The 18,793-nt window shown below is 39.0% G+C and overlaps 1 protein-coding gene across 9 annotated transcripts in view; it reads right to left on the minus strand.

The window, feature by feature from the left end:
• The window catches only part of JADE3 (jade family PHD finger 3), a 64,047-nt gene that overhangs the window by 11,126 nt on the left and 34,128 nt on the right, over nt 1-18,793 (minus strand). For all 9 annotated transcript variants that reach the window (XM_072932081.1, XM_030277507.4, XM_072932088.1 and 6 more), the window contains 4 exons: nt 9,539-9,696; nt 7,484-7,674; nt 5,140-5,351; nt 2,397-2,564 (listed from right to left, as the gene is read on the minus strand). In XM_072932081.1, coding sequence (XP_072788182.1) covers nt 2,397-2,564; nt 5,140-5,351; nt 7,484-7,674; nt 9,539-9,696 — 729 coding nt within the window. The remainder of the gene's footprint in view (nt 1-2,396; nt 2,565-5,139; nt 5,352-7,483; nt 7,675-9,538; nt 9,697-18,793) is intronic.

The following is an 18,793-nucleotide window of genomic DNA, read 5'->3' on the forward strand; positions in this document are numbered from 1 at the left end:
ATGCACATGATCAATCACCTTGCTGTGTCCTCTGCTTTCCTGCTAACTGTGCCACCACCAGCTGCACCAGTACACAAGGATCTGCATCAGTGGCTGGGAAGGGCAGCCCAGTGGCTTGAGCACAGCCACTCAAAACAGTAAATTTTATCTTTCCTCTACAGCCAGCAGCGCATTATCACTTTCTGCTTCAGCTAACACTACATTGACTGGCAGAGAACATACCTGTGACAGGTTATCTAAGGCAGAGAAACACCTCGAATTTCAAAACACTCAATACAGGTTTTCTGGTATCAGTGTTTCCTTTTTTGATTTTTTTAACTTAGAAGAACACCTTTAAAAAGCCCCATGAAATAAACCACACGTTTACACTAAAGTAAAAGGCAGAAGAAAATGAGGATATAAACCAACGAGTACTCTTTGGAAAGTAAAAACCTTCAACTGTCCCAATCAGTCAAGAGAGCAAAAAGAAAGCCTTTAAACAGCATTAACTCCCAAGGAAGGCAGGGAAGAAAAAAGATTTTAAGACAGTGCTGAATGAATTAATGCAGGTGAATACCTGGCACAATTGACTGTAACAATGCTAGACTACACTTGCTGACTCATGAAGCCTCTTCGAACCTTTTGCCACAAAACTGACATTTATAGCCCCTTCCTCCCTGCTTTCTTCCATGCTTCACTTTGATAGGGCCACAAGAGGAAATACCAGTGACCTTATAATTAATGTTTCTTTTATGGAGTTCCAGCATGCTAGTACCTTGGAAGGAAAAAAAAAAAAAAAAAGATATATGATAATACATATTCTTCCCTAAAGCATCCATTCCTGGGTCTTCAAACTCTATGTCTTTCTTGCCCCCCACAGCACATAAGGCCACTCCAGACAGGAACTGACCTGCCATTTTAGCAGAGATTTACAAAGGGTTTTCCTGGCTTCTCTGGTAACTGAATTGTTTTACAAGTGACTACATACAAGCCTGAGAGAAGGGATCCAAGAGGCATTTCCCATGCCTGCAGGTATGGGCCACCTCTTCACTATGCCTGACACACTTGGGGTTGGTGTAGAGAGGAGGAGGTGTCCAAAACCTGGAATCACTGAGTGGGCTCTGGAAACAGCTGGATTCAACCTCTGGGTGCCCTGGGTGTCCCCCAGTAACTTCTCTTCCTCAGCCAGAGGGAGATGGGCAGGCAGGAAGTCAGGGTGTGCTTCCTGCCTGGCCATCACCACCTTCCCAAATCTCACTGTTCCTTTTCTGCTGATGAGAACAGCAAGGCAACCACATGCAGAATGGACCTCTTGGAGAAAACAGTCAGCTCAGAGCCAGGACCGCTTCCAGGCAAGACACTTCATAAGCACAAGAGAAGTGTTTTTTAAAAAAAATAAAGTATTTTTGGTTTTTTTCTCAATTCCTCTCTCCTTGAAGATGAAAGAGATGACAGAAACTACAAGTAGGCCTGAAAGGAAAAGTGCAACTGCAAAGATAATCTCCTTAAGAAGCAGATATATATGCCCAAGACAACTAAGAAATTACACATTATATCCAGTTGCTAAGTCAAAATAAGCCAAATCAAAATCTTAACATCTTCCTCAAAGTTGTGCACACATCAGACGTGTCTGCACTTAGGAGCAGAAAATTCAGAAAATACTGCACCCTTGATTTTATGGTGCTGACGTATCTGCTTACTGTCTCACATTAAACCACCCACCATGTGAATCTTACCAGAAATAAAACATAAATATCCCAAGTGCAAAATTAAACACAAACTCCATCTAAATCTAAGTGAACTTTCTGATTTACAGAACTACACTGTGATGCTAAACTTAATTCAAAATGGAGGAGGAAGTGTAAAACTTCATTATGAAATGCTCCATATATGCTATGCACAGATAGATCAAAAAAGCCTTTATTTATAAAGTATATATAACATGGAGATAAAAATTCTCATCTCCCCACCATTCAGAAAAATTCTAATTCAAAGAAACTAAGTACAAATCGCAGCATACATCCTACAAAAATAATGCAGTGCAGGTGACCTTTAGGCAAACAAATATAACTCAAAAAAGTGGAGGTACTCAAGCAAATTACACATGTATCTGAGCACACAAATCCATCAAAAATATAAAACAATGAAGCTGCAGTTGTTAGATACAGCTTATATCAGTGGCCCTTTCTAGCAGGTCACAGATACCATAATGACACAAAGAAGCGATTGCTGACTAAATGGAGGTGACAAAGTGACTCATTAATGGAATACAAGCTGGGCTCTCTCCCAGACTTCACAGACTGAGCAGGCCCATCAAAAAAAAGCCCAGTATTATGTCAAGACCTTAAATCATGAGAATGTCAAAAGGCAGAGGATGGAACTAGAAAGAGGAGGACAGGGAGAAATTAGTGTTTTACCTCTGGTATCCAAAGAGCACAGCTCACATGTGCCCACTTGGTCCCTGTCCTGGTGGCTTTCATGGCACCTCCTCTTTTAGGACAGAGGAGGCACTGAGGATGTATTCCCAGGACGCAGGTGCGACACAGCCAGCTCCCTTCAGGTACTTTTAAGATTCCATAGCAAGCCTTGGAGAAAAACAGATATTAGAATTATTGTGCTGACATTATTTCACACACAAGCATTCATAATCACACAGAGTAAAGCTTTCAAAAAGTAAAGGCACAATCTGACCTTCAATTAATCTTTCTGCAATTTACCTTAAAATGAATCAATTAATCCAAGAGAAAAACAGCCTCAAAAGCAACAGTTTTTACACCTGTTTATAAAACATATCCACTGGGACTGCACAACAGCACTGCTGTTACAAACCTTCACCTTTGCCTTTAGTGACTTTTAAACTTCTGAAGTAAACAACATGAATATTCCTTTAAATGAGTTCTGTATCTAATCTTCTGTATCTTCTGTATCTAACTTGCTAAAATCACCACTTCCTACCGCTAAAAATGTAATGCACTGACATAATTCTATTTAGGGATAGGGATATGAGCTGTTTGACTGAAAATCATTTCCTGCAGTTTTTGTGGTTACAGTTCTGTGACCTTTTTTTCTTTAAATATTTATATAATATTGCAACAAAAATCACAGCATATACTGGAATTATAAGATGTTGGGTTTTACACCTATTTCCCAAGTATTGTACTTAACAACATGGAAAATGAGAGATTTCTTAAGCTTTGCTAGGTTTGAGAATTAAAATAAAAATAAGTAAAATAAATAGTTTTATTTCCAATTCAAATTCCTCGTGGTTTTTAACGGAGCCAATGGTGGACCCTGCTGTACATACATATCCCCCTACCTCCATGAAGCTGAGCATATCTGAAATCACTGGCTGCCACAGAGGTCTAATTTTACTCAACCACTCCAAATAAAAGTTTTATCAAAAGGGTGGATATCACAGGAAATCTCATAATTTCTAACACTATCTCTGGTAATGATAACATTAAAAGACTCAAAAGAATGGGATCATTAGTTGTAACCATTCTTTCAGATTAAATCTACTATAAAATTCCCATACTTCCCTTTCCAGCCTTCTGCGTACAAGATCTCAGTCTTTAATATTAAACAATATCCTAAAACACTGCACATTTATGTCAAGCTTGTAGAGAAGGGGGCTTTCCTGAATTAAATGCGGCAAGACTGACTAACCAAAATTTTTTTTTTTTTTTGATGTGCCAACTCCTGTAAAAGCCCAACAGGGGGAGCTGCAATCCAAGTTTCACAAGTGTTCTTTTCCTCCTCTGTGGCATATTCCCACCAGAATTCTTTCTGTTACTAGAGCAGAAGTAGCATTGCATCTAAGCTATCTAGGGTGTTGGAAATGGACTGAAACTATTTTCTAATTTTAACTGATAAGCAAAGGATGCCTAGACTACTAAAACAGTAATTTCACAACGTGTCTGAGCCAGCACAACAGGGTACCACGAAGGAGGAATTTTCTCACACTCCTCCTCCCCCCTTCCACCTCCAAACTTCTGATGACAAACAGACCTGAGGCTACTTGTTGAACCAAAGCTGATCCAGATTAAAAATGAAACAAGCTATTATAGTTAGGATTCGCTCTAGCCCAGACACACTCTCCAGTTTATTTCAAGCAGATCCAGCACAGGGAAGCATGAGGGGCAAGAAGGCAGCAGACCATCAACTCAAGCTCAGCTGTCAGCAAACAACCATGAGCCTTTGATTGCAAATCCATCATTACTCCTTAATAGGCACAAGCAAGGACTGAAGCAGGCAGCCCAGCTGCCAGCCATATTTCTGTCACTGGCCACCTTACTGCCACTCAGACTCACAGGCTGCTTCACACAGGGACTCAGGTCAGGAAAGCAGCTGGGCTAGAAGCCAGCCCACTGTGAGCAGGGAGGTGACAGGTCTTTTTTCAGTCAGGTACATTTTTCAAGTACTACTTGCAGTCAGTACAAAAATGCATTAAAAAAAAAAATGGAAAAAAAAAAACCCAGAACTTTCTTGGTCTCTTTTCAATTTGTAGCAAAAGTCTCTTCTAGAAGAGGATGCACAAAAGCCATAGGAGTCATATCCCTTTTCTGATTATAAGGATACCTTTACCTGACTATGCTGAGCTCAGGCAGCGTAAAGGATTTGACTACATCTGAAATACTATAAACATGAGCACCATTCAGACTGAGACTATGGTTTTTGCAGGTGTTGATGGCTTCTGAAAAAGATCATTCTATTAAAGTGTCTACATATGGTTCCAGATGGTTAAATTTGGACAGTTTATGTCTGACTAAATAAGTAGTCAGTAGAGGGAAAAAAAAGCTCTGAAACAAGTGATCCTTGGATTTATCACAGGCAAGCCAGTATTTCCTGTCCTGTTTATCTTCAAAAGCAGATTTAGTAATAGGGGGAGCAATTATTTACAGTGACAGAGGAAATACCTGCATGCCCCAAAAACACACTTTGCATTCCTGCTAGACTGCAGCTGTCAACTTATTAACTATGCTAGGCCACTTAATCTACTGTAATTGTTATAGTCCAAAAATTGACCTCAGTATTGCACCACCCTTCATATGTAGAAAATCGCAAAGTCCTCCACTTAGCATTTAACATCCTTTCAAATGCCACATTTGCCCAGGTAAACTTAAACCACAGGAGAATGTCAACATTTCTGCAGGCACTAACCTGATGGACACAAATGTTACACTTGTCACAGAACACCATGTCATTCCCATCTTCACTGTCCGGGGACCGGCACACATCACAGATGACGTCCTCATCATATTCGATACCCAGCCCTTCTTCGGTCTCGATGGCGTGATTCATATTCTCATGACAGTGCCGCTCCAGCACTTCAATTGTCTTTTCCATTGTGTTTTCATCCAGGAGCCCACATCCTACAACAGAGAAAGGGAAGGGCCATTAGAGGACAGTCAAATGCTTCTGAGTCAGAGAAGCAGGAGGAGAAAAAAGACAACTTCTACCAACTAATGCAGTAGACACAGCACCTAAAAATAAAATAAAAATAGACAAGATTTTTCACTCACAGACTAATTATAACACTGTTTTATAAATACAAGCAGAACTACTACTTGAGTAAAAAATTTACACAAACCACAAGGTTTCACCTGGAAGAAAACACTGCAGCATAAAAGACAGCAGTTGCTGTAATTGCTAGCTGCTCTCATACAACCCTTCCTGCAACTCCATAATTTTATAAACACTAATGAAATCCAAAACTCACACAGTGTTCTTCTGAAGACTAATGTCCTAGGAAATAAAACTTATCAAGAATACTTCATATCTTATAATGAAAGTTGCACCACCCAGTAGCTCTAAGTCCATTGCGATGAAGTGATCATCGCCACATGATGATTATGAAAAGTGGTTTTATTTTTATGATGTTTTTTAAAAAATAAAATAGTAGGTAAATATACTGTTGCAATCCATACTATCGTTCATGTGAACACTACACACGCTATCTATACTCCCCACTAATCAAACTTAGCATAAGCAGGACCACTTTAAAAGCACTTGCTGTGAGACTGGCCCTCAGCTTGCAGCTTCAGGACATGCACTGCATTAAAAACCCCATGATATTCACAGCTACATCTCCAAACTGCGTCTCATCAGAATCCTTGCTCAAAAACGATCATGATGGTCACCGCTTATGATTTACTCAGGCCTTCAAATGTTGGGATATTCATGTAACATTAATTGCAGAGGCTAATATTTTAACTAACACTACTAATAGTGATTCCTTGTTACCAACAATAAACACGGAGAGTTAAAGTGTTCTCTCCCATGCCCTAATACTTTCTCTTTGCCTGAATTAAAAGAATTTCCGAATCATTCAGGTGGGAAAAGTCCTACAGGGGGCCTCAGCCCTTGCCAGGCTCCAAGCAGAGTCAATAGGAAATTCAAAAACGCTCTTGCTCAAGAGATACATGTAGTCATATCTTGAAAATCTCCATGGATGGAGATCTGCCCTCTTTAAAAGCTAGCAGCTTTTGCTTACAGCATTCCTGTATGCCTGGGAAGTTATTGTCCTCGCGTCTACTTGTATGCATCCTTTGTCACTGGAGCTCAGTCATGAACTCCCCACTTCGCCAAACCAGTCTCCCAACACATCTACTCGTTTTCCTGAATGTATAATTGGAACTTTCTCGTGCTTGGAGGACAGTGTTCTTGAAGTCCTGCTAGCTCTCTTCAGTAATTCCACCCTTCAGAGCTGCTTCCCAGATCCCACCCAGTTACCTAAATAGAAACATGCTGTCCTGAAGTCCAGGACCAGAAAAACTACTTCCCCTCCTCACTCCCCTCTGGATCTCAGTCACCACTATTTCATTGCTGTTACAGACAATGCTGCCATTGATTGTCACTTCTCTACAGGTACTTCTTATTTTATTAACAGCAAATACAGGAGATGCCAACCTGTCCTTCCTAAAGGACCTACAATCACCCATGGAAGAATACTAGCTACACAGGCTATTCCATCACAATTCAGTTATTCCAGTGATAATTCCAGTATTATTTTCCATAGCTCACTCCTGCTCATAGACCTCTATACCCACAACTTGCATGGCAGAAGAAAGTTTACTTAGCTAATTTTGAATGGGCTAACATGTGTGAAACTTAATTACTCTGTTGAGAGCCCAGCATGCAAGTTCCTCAGAACTCTGAATTTGCAGATATGTTCCAAGTTCAAGGAATGGAAACATCTGCTTTACGTACATAAATTCTTTAACTTTTGAAGTCCTAAAATGAATTCCACCTGGTGTGGGCTTTTTCCCTCCTGCCTCAGTCTGCAGAAGTTGCAGATGATTTTGGATGTCAAGAAATTTTTAGACACAACAGGTAAAATATAAAACATTAACAGATCAAGAAAGTAATTACTTTTTTAGCTCCTGTTTCTCTTAGCACTTCAATTCTCATTCAGCAATCTTTCAGAGACCTTACATAGCAGACTACAACTCAAACAGCAGAAATTAAGTGCAGCTTTTAAAATGAGAACATGTTGTGGAATTACCCATTTCTGTAAGCTCTTCATTTAGCTCCTGGAGCCAAAAGATGTCCATGTCATCCAAGTCATAGCGACACACAGATTCTGCTAGTTCCAAAATGTTGATGTAACCTGGTTCTGTGGGCTCTTGGCTGGAACAGTGGATATATTTCCTGGGTCGTGTATACAGTACTTCTTTTACTTTTTCTGCTACAACCCTGTGAGTGAAAAGAAAAAAAAAAAATACTTACAGCTTTTTAAGATCCATCCTTGAAAGACATAAAATATTTGCTCTAAGTGCAAAGAAAGCTGGGGTTTCACAGATTTTAAACTAGCCAGTAAGTATAGTCAGCCTAGGGAGACAGGATTCTCTAAATGTCAATTCTTTCACCCAAAATGTTCCAAGGTTTACCACATATACAGAACCCTTGTTAAAATGTAAGCCTGTCCATATGATTTCCATTTAACAAATGCTGCTGGTATGACAAAGCAATGGTTTCTGAAGCCCACAGAAAGTATTATGCACAAAACCATACGATCTTTGTCTTTTATTCTTCCTAACTGATATAAGGAAATCTTGCCAACTGATCTCTTGAAAATACCAGCTTTTTCACAAAAGCTTACTGTAGTAATTCTACTGTAGTGTCTGTGTGTGTGGTGGAAAAATCCTTGCTCTCCATTTGGGATACTCAGTCGTCGTCCCTCATTTTGTAAATGACACCTTATCCACATTACAAATACATTATTTTTGTTATGCAAAAAACATTCTGATGCCAAGCAAAAATGTAAAGGGGAAAAGTCATCCAAGAAGCAACAGAGAAAAAGATTTGTGTTCCTTCTGTTGTTTCTTTCAAGTATTTTCAGAGATAAAGCTTGGTGTTTAATTGGTTTGATTTTGGAATGGAAAGAATAATCTTAACCAGACAAAGTTCAATCTTTCTCTGAATTTAATGCAAAAATCCCTACATGTGGAAGGAAGCCAGAGAGATACAGAATGGAACAGTGCTATGCATGAGCAGCTCTCCATGCTTTCTGGAGCTCACCCTCCGCAGGACAAGGAAAAGATAAAAACTCTGGAAAATAAGACAGCAAAGAAGGAGGAGGCAGCTGTCAAGCTGTAACCCAAATAATTCTAACTGGACAATGTGGATTAGCAATGTTAGCGCAAGCAATGTCCTTCTTCCATTCTCCATCCCCCTTCACCCTGCTTATTTTTAACTCTAATTCCCTTGTGAGCTTTTCTTTTCTCTGTTCTAGTCAAATCTATAGCATTTTTTTCCTCTAATATAATACTGCTGGTATGAGCTGCAATATACTTATTTTTAATAACTTGTACTGACAATAGCATGAGTGGAAAATTAATTATGCTGACTTAGCACTTTCACCAGAAAATTAATGTATATTCTCTTGAAGACCACCTGGCATTAACCTTTCTTTGTTGAAACATGCTTTGTTTCCACCAGGAAGGGTTGCAGGACTACAGTGCTATGTTTCCCTAGTCTAAACACAGTGTGAGAGAACAGAAGATTCTTTATCTATATTCAGAATCTGAGATAACTGAACTTCTACAATGTTAAACAGCCAGCTGTGGTGAGAGAAGGCAGAAAAGGTTAAAACATTGTGAATAACCAAAATTAGATCATAAAAACAAATGAGTAATTTTATCAGGTATCAGCGATTACTGCATGCCTAGTGCTCTGTATCATCATGCAGTGTAGGGAAACCTTTCAAGTAATATGCATAAGATATGGGTTTATTTTTAATTTATTCAACTCCCCATGCTCAAATAAAAAACAGCTTTTAATCCACAGCACCATGTGCCTGAAGAAAAAAGATCTCTTTACACTCACAATGTAGATACTGTAACAGCATGCAGACAGAATGAGATCTGGACTGAAGCACCACAAAAATGTTTTCCAATTGGCACTTGCGTGGTTTAAGAACATGTCTGAAAGCTGCTACACTGAAGATTTAAACACACCAACAGAGAAAAGCTGACTGCACTTAGACAACTTGGTTTTGAGAGACCATCTTCTCTGAGTTGCCATTTTGTGCACATGATCCATGTCTGATCACCAATACCTGAGAGAAGGCTGCGGAATAGTTTCTGGACTGGCTGGAACCTGAACCCCTTTCTCCCATTCTTGTTTCCATGTGTCCGCAAAGATGTAATACTCATCAGGGTTGACATGGTGAGAATCTGGGAGTTTCATGGCACTAATGAGATCCTTACGGAACACCTGCAGGAAACACAGAGTGAGAAAGAGCATTGCGTTAAAGAATGTGGCAGGTATTTTTCTTATCTACACTGAAACAGTGTATATACATTGGTAATTTTTTTAAAGAGTATCAACACAAACAAATCAATTTGAAACTACCTAGATTATTAATTTTTAGTTCTTTAGGTACAGTATGATAAGAAGTTTACACCAATTCAAAACCATGCTGCTGCCCAAAGGCTAACCAGAAGGAAGAAGGTTTTTACAGGTAACCAGAGAAGAGGAGAAAGGAAGCTTGCATCTGATTCAAGATTCCTCACCATATTTTCAATTAGCTTATTGTCAGCCTGTAGGTTGTATCCTAACTTAGACACAAAGTAGGATATCCTTTTCTTTAACTCAGTTCAGCTACTTTAAACTGTCATATTCATCATGGGCTACAAACAGTTGCCATGGCAAAACTGATGGATAGGCACTTGCTCATTTATTAAAACCACTTGAAGTTTTATTGGTTGGGATCTCTGAGACAGAAGATGAACAGCTGCCTTTGCTGGAACACAAGACCTGTGTTGCTCTGTGTGTAAGCAGTGATGGACAATACCCAGCCTCAGCATCTTTCAGCAAACCTATACCATGAAACACCACCCTCGTACAAAGCAAACCATAGCAGCAAATCTCCAGCCATAATACTTGGCTCCAGAGAGTTAAGTTTCTACAAGCATGTAAACATGATGATCAGTCATCTCAAAGCTTACTTAATGTCAATATCTGTCAACTACACCTGCCTACAATTTAAATAAAAAGAGTATGTATCCTCTGTGGGTTTTTTCCTCCACCGCTACACTGCATCAGCTTAATGTTCAGTAAAGCAAAACAGTAACTGTGACTTGGTTTTAAGGAGACATTGCAACTAATTAACTATATTATGCAATAATAAATCAAATCCTCAAAGGGCAATAAAACAAAATAGAAAATATCCCTGCAGTAAGTTGTGACAAGTTGAACTCTCTTCTTACTAATTCAGTTTTATAACCAGAAGAGTAATAAACAATCTCGGAGCCCAATACCTTCATGTGCCCTGTTCAATTTGACAGTATCAGACCAGTTATGCCTACTGCAAAAATTCTCAGCTGTTCTTGGAAATCATCAATTAAATATTACTTTAAAAGCCTCTGTGCTAAACAAATATTGAAATAGCTGCTAGTGACCTGGAACATTAGCATTACTTCAGTATGTTCTACAGCTGCATCTGATATGGGTGGCCAGGAGAGCAAGCTGACTGAGGGTACTTGGACCCACAGACTCAAGTGTCTTGTATTTCCTGGTAATGTGTTACCTGCCCTGGTTCAGAACAGACTGTTCACTGCTTCCTTCTGTATAAAACTCCTCAGGAACATAACAGGCGTGTATTAAAATCTGAATGTCAAGAGTGAAAGCACTGAGACTGCAAGCATCCTTTTTTTCCCCAAGCACTATATGTACACACCAAAATAAAATGTAATATTATTTAATGCCTTTACTTAAAAGGCATTTTAGTTTTCCATGTTACAGGTACAGAGCCAGAATTATGAGAAACACTAACAGGGCACAATTCCAAAGAACACTGGAAGGGAAAAGCATGATACAGGGGAAGTGCAATGACTGCTTTAATTACCAGAAAATATATTTCTCAAATCTTATCTCAGGTAAGTGCTTTACAAACTACCTTTTAAGCCACAGACAGAATATAAAAGTGAAGTATTTCCTATCAAACCCACTATTTCTTAATCACTAGATGAAAAATGCTATTAAAAGCACCAGTATTCTAACTACATTGCTTAGCAGCAAATCTTCTGATCATCCATTATGTATGCAAATCGTATCTCTATTTTTAGAGCACAAACTCCCTGGAGCATGAACTTCTTCTGGGTTTCTTTTGACTGTTTGAAGTACTGACCACACCACCACCATGCCACAACATAAAGTTCTCTGCTTCAGATTCCTACCGTTTACAGTACAGGTACCACTGAAGGGCAAAGACTTAATCAATAAAAAGATTACTGTTGAAACCTTAAGGGACTCCAAAACTCAGCTAAGACTTCCTAAGAATTGCCTGTTCATACTTGTGATTAACAGTGCAATTGAGAATTTCTTGCAGACACTTGGAATCATAACAATCTTTCGCTCTAGTCATTCTTCATTTCTTCACGTGCGGCAAAGCAGGGTCATCCAACAGTAAAATACTCTCAGAGGGCAACGTATGAGAATACTCAGTCTGTATTTCTTTCATCGTGGCAGTAAACCAAAACACTCATGGGACCCAAAGATAGTTTCCTGACAAATCAAGTGAATTCTACTTCAGCAGTCAGCCTCAAGGCCATGAACTAAGCCATCTACACAAAGGGCTGCACACACGCCTTCAGGATTTAGATAACCAGCTTCTCCTCATGGTTGTTTCTTTCCAACATTTATTTGAAAAACAAATAAATGCTGCTCCTTTACTAACTGTGCTCAGAAACAACAGCTAGTCTGCTCCACAGCACACACTCTCCCGTCTTGGAAACACCTGCATTTCCAGTTAGCCCATGATGCTCAATGGTTAATCTTTCAAGTACCTCAAAGTAGTTCTACTTCTTACCATATATAAAGGACAACCCCTCAACTTTATTTTAACATCACCTGTAATATCATACATATTGAAAATACCTGAAAAAATGAGCACGCCAAGGCCAGGTTTATAAGGTATTCCCACACAGAAACATCACTCCTCACAACCAGACTCAGCTGGTGCCAAGTGTCTTTAGCACACAACAGAAGGCCTTGCAGAGCTGAGCTATAACCAAGTGCAGCTCCCAGAGAGTTTCCCACTTCTCTCACAGAGAAGTGGGAAACACCCCACCATTTAGAGCATTCCACAGTAGTTACTGTGTGACAGTGGGATTTTAAAAAAATAATTTTTAGCAAAGAGAGCATACAAATGAGTTTAAGCCTTACCATGGAAGACTGCTTGGTCTGAACTTAAAATTGCATTTTGCTGCCAGGAATTTTTAGCTTCAACCACAAACAGTGCAGCACTTTGAGTAAATTACATCAATGAAATGTGTCTGCTTATGTAATCATTGTCTCATAATCTAATCATTACCACTTCATTGAGAACTTTTATTACATATTTCATGCTTTAGAACTGGAGCTTAAATGTAGAACAAAAGACCTTGTTCTTGAGTCTTGTTGTGGTTTTAAGCCTAGCTTGAAACAAAACACTACTCAGCCACTTGCTCAACCCCTTCCCTGTCTTCCCCCCATCCAAACCCAGTGGAATGAGGAGTAGGATCAAACTAAAATTTGTATGTTGAGATAAGAACAGTTTAATAATCAAAAATAAAGTAAAATAAAATAATAATGGTAAATAATAGCAACAATAATGATAATAAAAAGGAAAAAACTCAAACAAGTGATGCACAATACAGTTGTTCACCATCCACTGACCAATGCCAGACCCCGCTTCCCAAACCCAGATCAGCTCCCCTCTTCTGGGTAACTCCCCCAGTTTATATAACAGTTCTATGATGTGGAATATCCCTTTGGTCAGTATGGGTCCCCTGTCCCAGTTATGCTCCCTTGCAGTCTTTTTGGTTTTGTGCTTTGCTTCTTTTTTATTGCATACCTCCTCTCTGATAGAGCATAAGACATGTAAAAAAAGAAAAGTCCTTGATTTGGGATAAACACGAGTTACCAAATAACCAAAGCATCACTATGTTATCAACACTAGATTAATTCCAAATCCAAAACACAGCACTGCAACAGCTCTTGAGAAGAAATTAGCTTTACCCTCACTGAAACCAGGACAGGTCAGTATTAGTGATTTGCTCTGCAGTAGAAGTCTGCCTGCTTTTGGTGAGGAAATGAGAACCTTTCAGTCAGCTCTGCAGACACATTGCCATCTATAATGCCTGTAAAGCCAAATTCTATAAAAAGTTTTGTGAAATATGGATACTCTGCTTCCCCAAAGAAACTCTACTACACCACGAAACAATTATATCAAAGATAGTTTGTACATTATATTTGTTTTTCAGACTTCTGAGTCCTATTTGGAAATTATGTTAGAAGAGTATGTCCAAGAAAATTTAACTTCTTGGAATTTATTTTTAAATGCTTCACCAAAAGTCATCTTTGATTTGAACCCAAACTCCTTCTGGAAGCACTCTATGGAAATGCAATATATAATCTTCAGTGGACCCTGCTGCGCTTATTCTGAATAAATCATGCTTTGAAACAAAGAATACAATTTTGTATGAAGTATCCTTATCCATTAAAGATATCAGGGAGAATACAAGTAATGCTATAGAGAATTACAGTAAAATACTAGCACTGAAAACAGAGAATGGTCTTGACAATAAAATGGCCTTCTACAAACCCCATCTTTGATGAACAATTTAAATATCAGATCTGCACAGACTGTCAGGCATCCTCTGTTCATGACCACTGCAAACTGAAAACCACATTGAGAAAAGAAAACAAGTGAAATACCTTTTCCATTATCCCTCCATAAGCTACTACCGAACCTGACTGATGCCACTGCTCATTCACCATCTCTTGCCCAAATGCACGTGTGAGGAAAAATAAATGGATTGGGTCATCTCTTAAAAATGAAATGTAAGCCAATACTTCTTCTTGTGACACTCTCTGTGCTTTTAGGTACTTTGATCAACTGCTTACAAACTCCCAACACAGGTAAGTCACTTGTCACAGGCTTCTAGGCCATGTCTGGGAACCACACCTCCAAGGTTAAAGTAAATTAAGTAAACTTCTACTGCAGAGCAAACCGCTAATACTGCTCCTGTTACAATCAAAGCCCACTTTATGCTGGATTGCATGTAATTGCTTCAGTGACGAGGCTACCCCTGCACCCAGCAGAACTCAGCGACTCAGGCCTTTCATCACACCCACCACCTGGGGAGTCAGGAGGCGCACTGCTCAGAAACACAGAGCTATGATTTTTTTTAAAAAGCAGAAGGGAACTATTATGGCCTGACTTCCCTGCAAAAGAATATTAGATCTTTTACAACAAACAGCATGGAATGAGGGCCAGCATCCTCTCTAACCAGACAACATCTAGCATTTTCCTAGATTTTTGGTGCCCCTCCCAATCCATCTCAAAGGCCAAGTTTAAAATTCTATTGTCAAACTCTTGGGTTTATGTGAAATGTAAATTACACAAGAGTTTTTTCCATCAATGTAGAGGGTCAAATAATCTTTCTTTATTCTCCTTTGAAAGGATCTAGTAACTTTTATTCCCATAAGCATCCCCAAGCATTAAGGCTTACTCTACTAATGTAGCTCTCAAGAACAGGACCTCAGCAAATACACGAAGCAGCAGGTTTATACATAAAATCACCACATAAATAATAAAAAAAAATAATTTCTAATATGACTTATTACAAGTGTAATACAGCCATATAGTATCTGAGCATAGCGTATCTTTGTATGGATATCTGACAGTATGTGCAAAAGACTGCCCATTTACAGGGGATGAAGCTCTGAGAACAGAATTTGGTGACCCTATCCTGGAAAGGTAGAATTTTTCTTGCTAATACATTGCAACCTGGGCATGAAGTTGCTGAACCAAGAAATTTACCTTATAGAGAAGTAGAAATTTAAAGCAGGTTTGCTTTGGGTTTTGGTTGGTTGTGGGAATTTTGGCAGCAAAGCAAATAAAAGGCAACATAAATTTCAAATGCGAATGAAACTACAGTTCCAGGCACATATATCAACTAGACTGAGAAACTTAAAAAGTTAAAAAGATAGTGATAGTCAGGAATAGGTGTAGAAATAAATTTGTAGCTCTCAAACATCCACACAATTTGGACAAGCAAGGCAGTAAATCCTGATATCAAAATCCCCTACTCTCTAAAACTATTTTAATTAATTATCCAGGACTCAAGCAAATTAAATATTGTACTTTTCATTTAAGTAGCCATGATTCTTCCTAACCTCCTTTTACAAGCATGTATAGGAAAAGCCAGGAAATTAGATACTAAATCAATGCTACCTAACATCATGTCTCTGACAGTATCTCATGAGCCAGAAGAATGTGCAAGAACATGTCAAGTTTCCTTCTGGTTGCTAATCAGACAAACTTTGGATTTTGGGGTTAATCCCAACAAACAATTTTTAAAGTGGTACTAATTTATACAGATATTTTAAAAAAATCTGTAGTTGCTATCATCTGTCCAATTCCTTTTTTAATCTTATCTAATTCTCAGTCTCAACAACTTCCTGTAGCAGATGAGCTGCCCAGCCTAATTGCATGAAAAGGATATCCTTTCAATTGCTACAGATTTTCTATGTTTTGGCCTCATTTTTCCATGCTCACGGCTGCTTTTTCTGTCCAGTTCTTCCATCACAAGGACAGGCAGGACTGAAGCACTCTAGCTCTGCTGTTTCCAACCCATTCACACTTTACTGTTATGCCTGCTCATTCACTTCAAAGGTAAAATAGCTCAGCTTTTTCACAAGTAAGCTCTTCCACACCTCTCTGCATTTGGGTCACCTCTTCCTAAAGAGTTCAAATAAGCCGAGACAGTATCACAAAGGAAAAAAAAAAAAAAAAAAGCTATCATAGAAGTAACTGATGAGTTTGCACCTCCAACCTTGTGTTTTTTTTTTTTTTTAAATCAACTAACCCAAGCAGGCTAAAAAGTAGCTCATGGATAACACATGCTCGCCAGAGGTCTTGAGAGGCCTGTACCCATCTCAGATAATTCAGAATTTTCTAAGGTAAGAATGCACATAAAAGTGGCAGTCTCTTATTACACATGGTGCATGCAAAGCAATATAGTTTAACCATGTTGCCCATTCAGTCACAGAACAAAATAAAGCACTTCCAAACTGCAAAACGAGTCCATTTGCTGCCAAGAGTTTAGTCTTACAGGCTGCTTCTCAGGATCAAGACCTACGATTTATGTGGCAGTTAAATGCCAATAAAAAGAGTTTCATGTACCCAAGTAATGAATGCAGACCATTCACTTTTGGAAGATAAGCTGCATTTCACATGATAATACAGCTGTCACAATCAGCAGTGAGGGATTAAAAACTACTCCTGCTGTGAGATTCGAAACCCTATTTGCAAAGAGAAGTAAAATATGACCATGTTATATTGAAGGGGCTTAAAAAAAAAGTACAACACTAACCTAACTTCTTTGCACTTTCAAGGAGGAGACAGGATTGAAAAAAGACATACATGAATTTGAGCGCCATAAAGACCTCTTAGGCTCTTTTGTGACCCCCACAAGCATAAGGGAGAAGACATGGCCCGTCCGTCATACAGGCCAGTCCAGCTAATGCATTTTCCCTGTAAAAATGATTCCCACTACTCTGCCATCATTTTCTGCCTCAGCTTTCATGGAGACAGGAAACTGCCAAGTACAGGATTCATGCTGAGCCAGACATCCAAATGTCTCCTACCCTGCTGCTCCCACACAGCCTACTGCAGAAGGCTGTGAGTCTCTCCTGTTTACCTTTAAATCCACTGAGGGGCAACACCACAAATGGTATGTGGTCAACATCATCATAAAAGTCTCTAAACCAGCTATGACTTTGAATTACTGGTGTGCATCTAATCTCAACACAGCTTATTTATTCACAGTAAATGCTAAAGCTAATTGGATAACAGAATTTTTAAGGCACCATTTCAGTAGTTTGTGATAGACTGTAATCTAGAAGACGAGCAGCAAGAAAGAGACACAGCCCTGCTTTTGACATTACCTACAGAAGCACCATGGTCTGAAGAAGCATCATTACAGGCTTCCCTTGCTCTCACCTTCTTCTCCAAAAAGGAGACTGAAATAAGTTGAAACCAGGTCCAACTCAGTAACATAAGTCAATCCCTTCTGGATGGATACAGGTTCTGGAAATGGGCTTAGACATTTGCACTGTATCACACCACCTCTTGGCCTGGCAGAAACACCAGATGACCTCGCTTCACTGAGGCCATTCCCAAACCCACCTGGATTCTAAAGCACCTGGAAGGCAATTAAATCAGTCCTCAGATGCAGCCACACTTTTTACAGGCAACTTCAGACGACACCAGCTGACATATTTAGGTAAGTCCTGAATTGGACATACACTTACTACCTGCTTATTGGAGCACCAAACCCAAGCTTTTGTTTGGAGAGAACCCAGGTACTCAGGTTGGGCTGGTGATGGTAGAGGAAGGGGAAGAAAGTATATGTATTCACATGCAATTTATTTGAAAAACCAAGGCTTACTGGCATGAAAAAAAATTAATGTATGAAGACCATGAACAAAAATATTCCCAAACAACTATTTATAGCTTTGACCTTCTAGATTTTCTGCATCACTAACTCAAGAAACAGCCTGCTGCCTGGCAAGCAGAGGTGAATGAAAGGAGAGCGATGCCAACTTGTTACAGAGAAGCCTTGCTAAAGAGATGCTGTCAGCCTGAGTATTTAAATTTCTATCTAATAGATATTAGATATGTAGTTTTTCAGTACTTGCTTTTGCTCCCATCACCACTTGATGCATAAATAATCAATTTCGGTGCTCTGCTGACAAAAGCATTTTGTATAATACACTTCCCAGCATATGCTTTTCACAAGGTTGGAGGGAGCTCTTGCTTTTAGTGGAACAAAAGCAAAACAAAGAATAGCCACAAGTCTTATGCACAAGAGGTACAGTACTACTGTCACCTTCCCTTCCACTCCCTTTCCAGGAGAACTTTGCTTCAGGGATCTTTGAAATATCATACTCAGGACACTCTTTCCAAAGAGGATATGTTCTAAAGTTTGGGATTTCTTTTTTTTTTCTTCTTCTTTTTCTCCGCAAGAGGAGAATCTTAAGTCAAATATGACAGAGATTCCAGTTTTACTAGAAGGATTGCATTATAAAATAGACTTATTAAATTTCAAGTGTACATTCCAGATTTTGTTCTTCAAAATTTCATATTTTTAAGCACTAGAAGAATCAAGATTTTGCCTCAGAAGTGATAAAAGTCAGCAAAGATGATCTCAAAAGGAGGAACTGAAAACACTGCTTGTTTTAATTCCTAGAAGTTATGTAAACAGAAAACTTGTATGCTACATAGCTGGACCACATCTTCATAATTACTCTTCTAATGTAC

Source organism: Taeniopygia guttata, chromosome 1 (genome assembly GCF_048771995.1).
Source record: "Taeniopygia guttata chromosome 1, bTaeGut7.mat, whole genome shotgun sequence".
In the NCBI taxonomy this organism is placed as follows: domain Eukaryota; kingdom Metazoa; phylum Chordata; class Aves; order Passeriformes; family Estrildidae; genus Taeniopygia; species Taeniopygia guttata.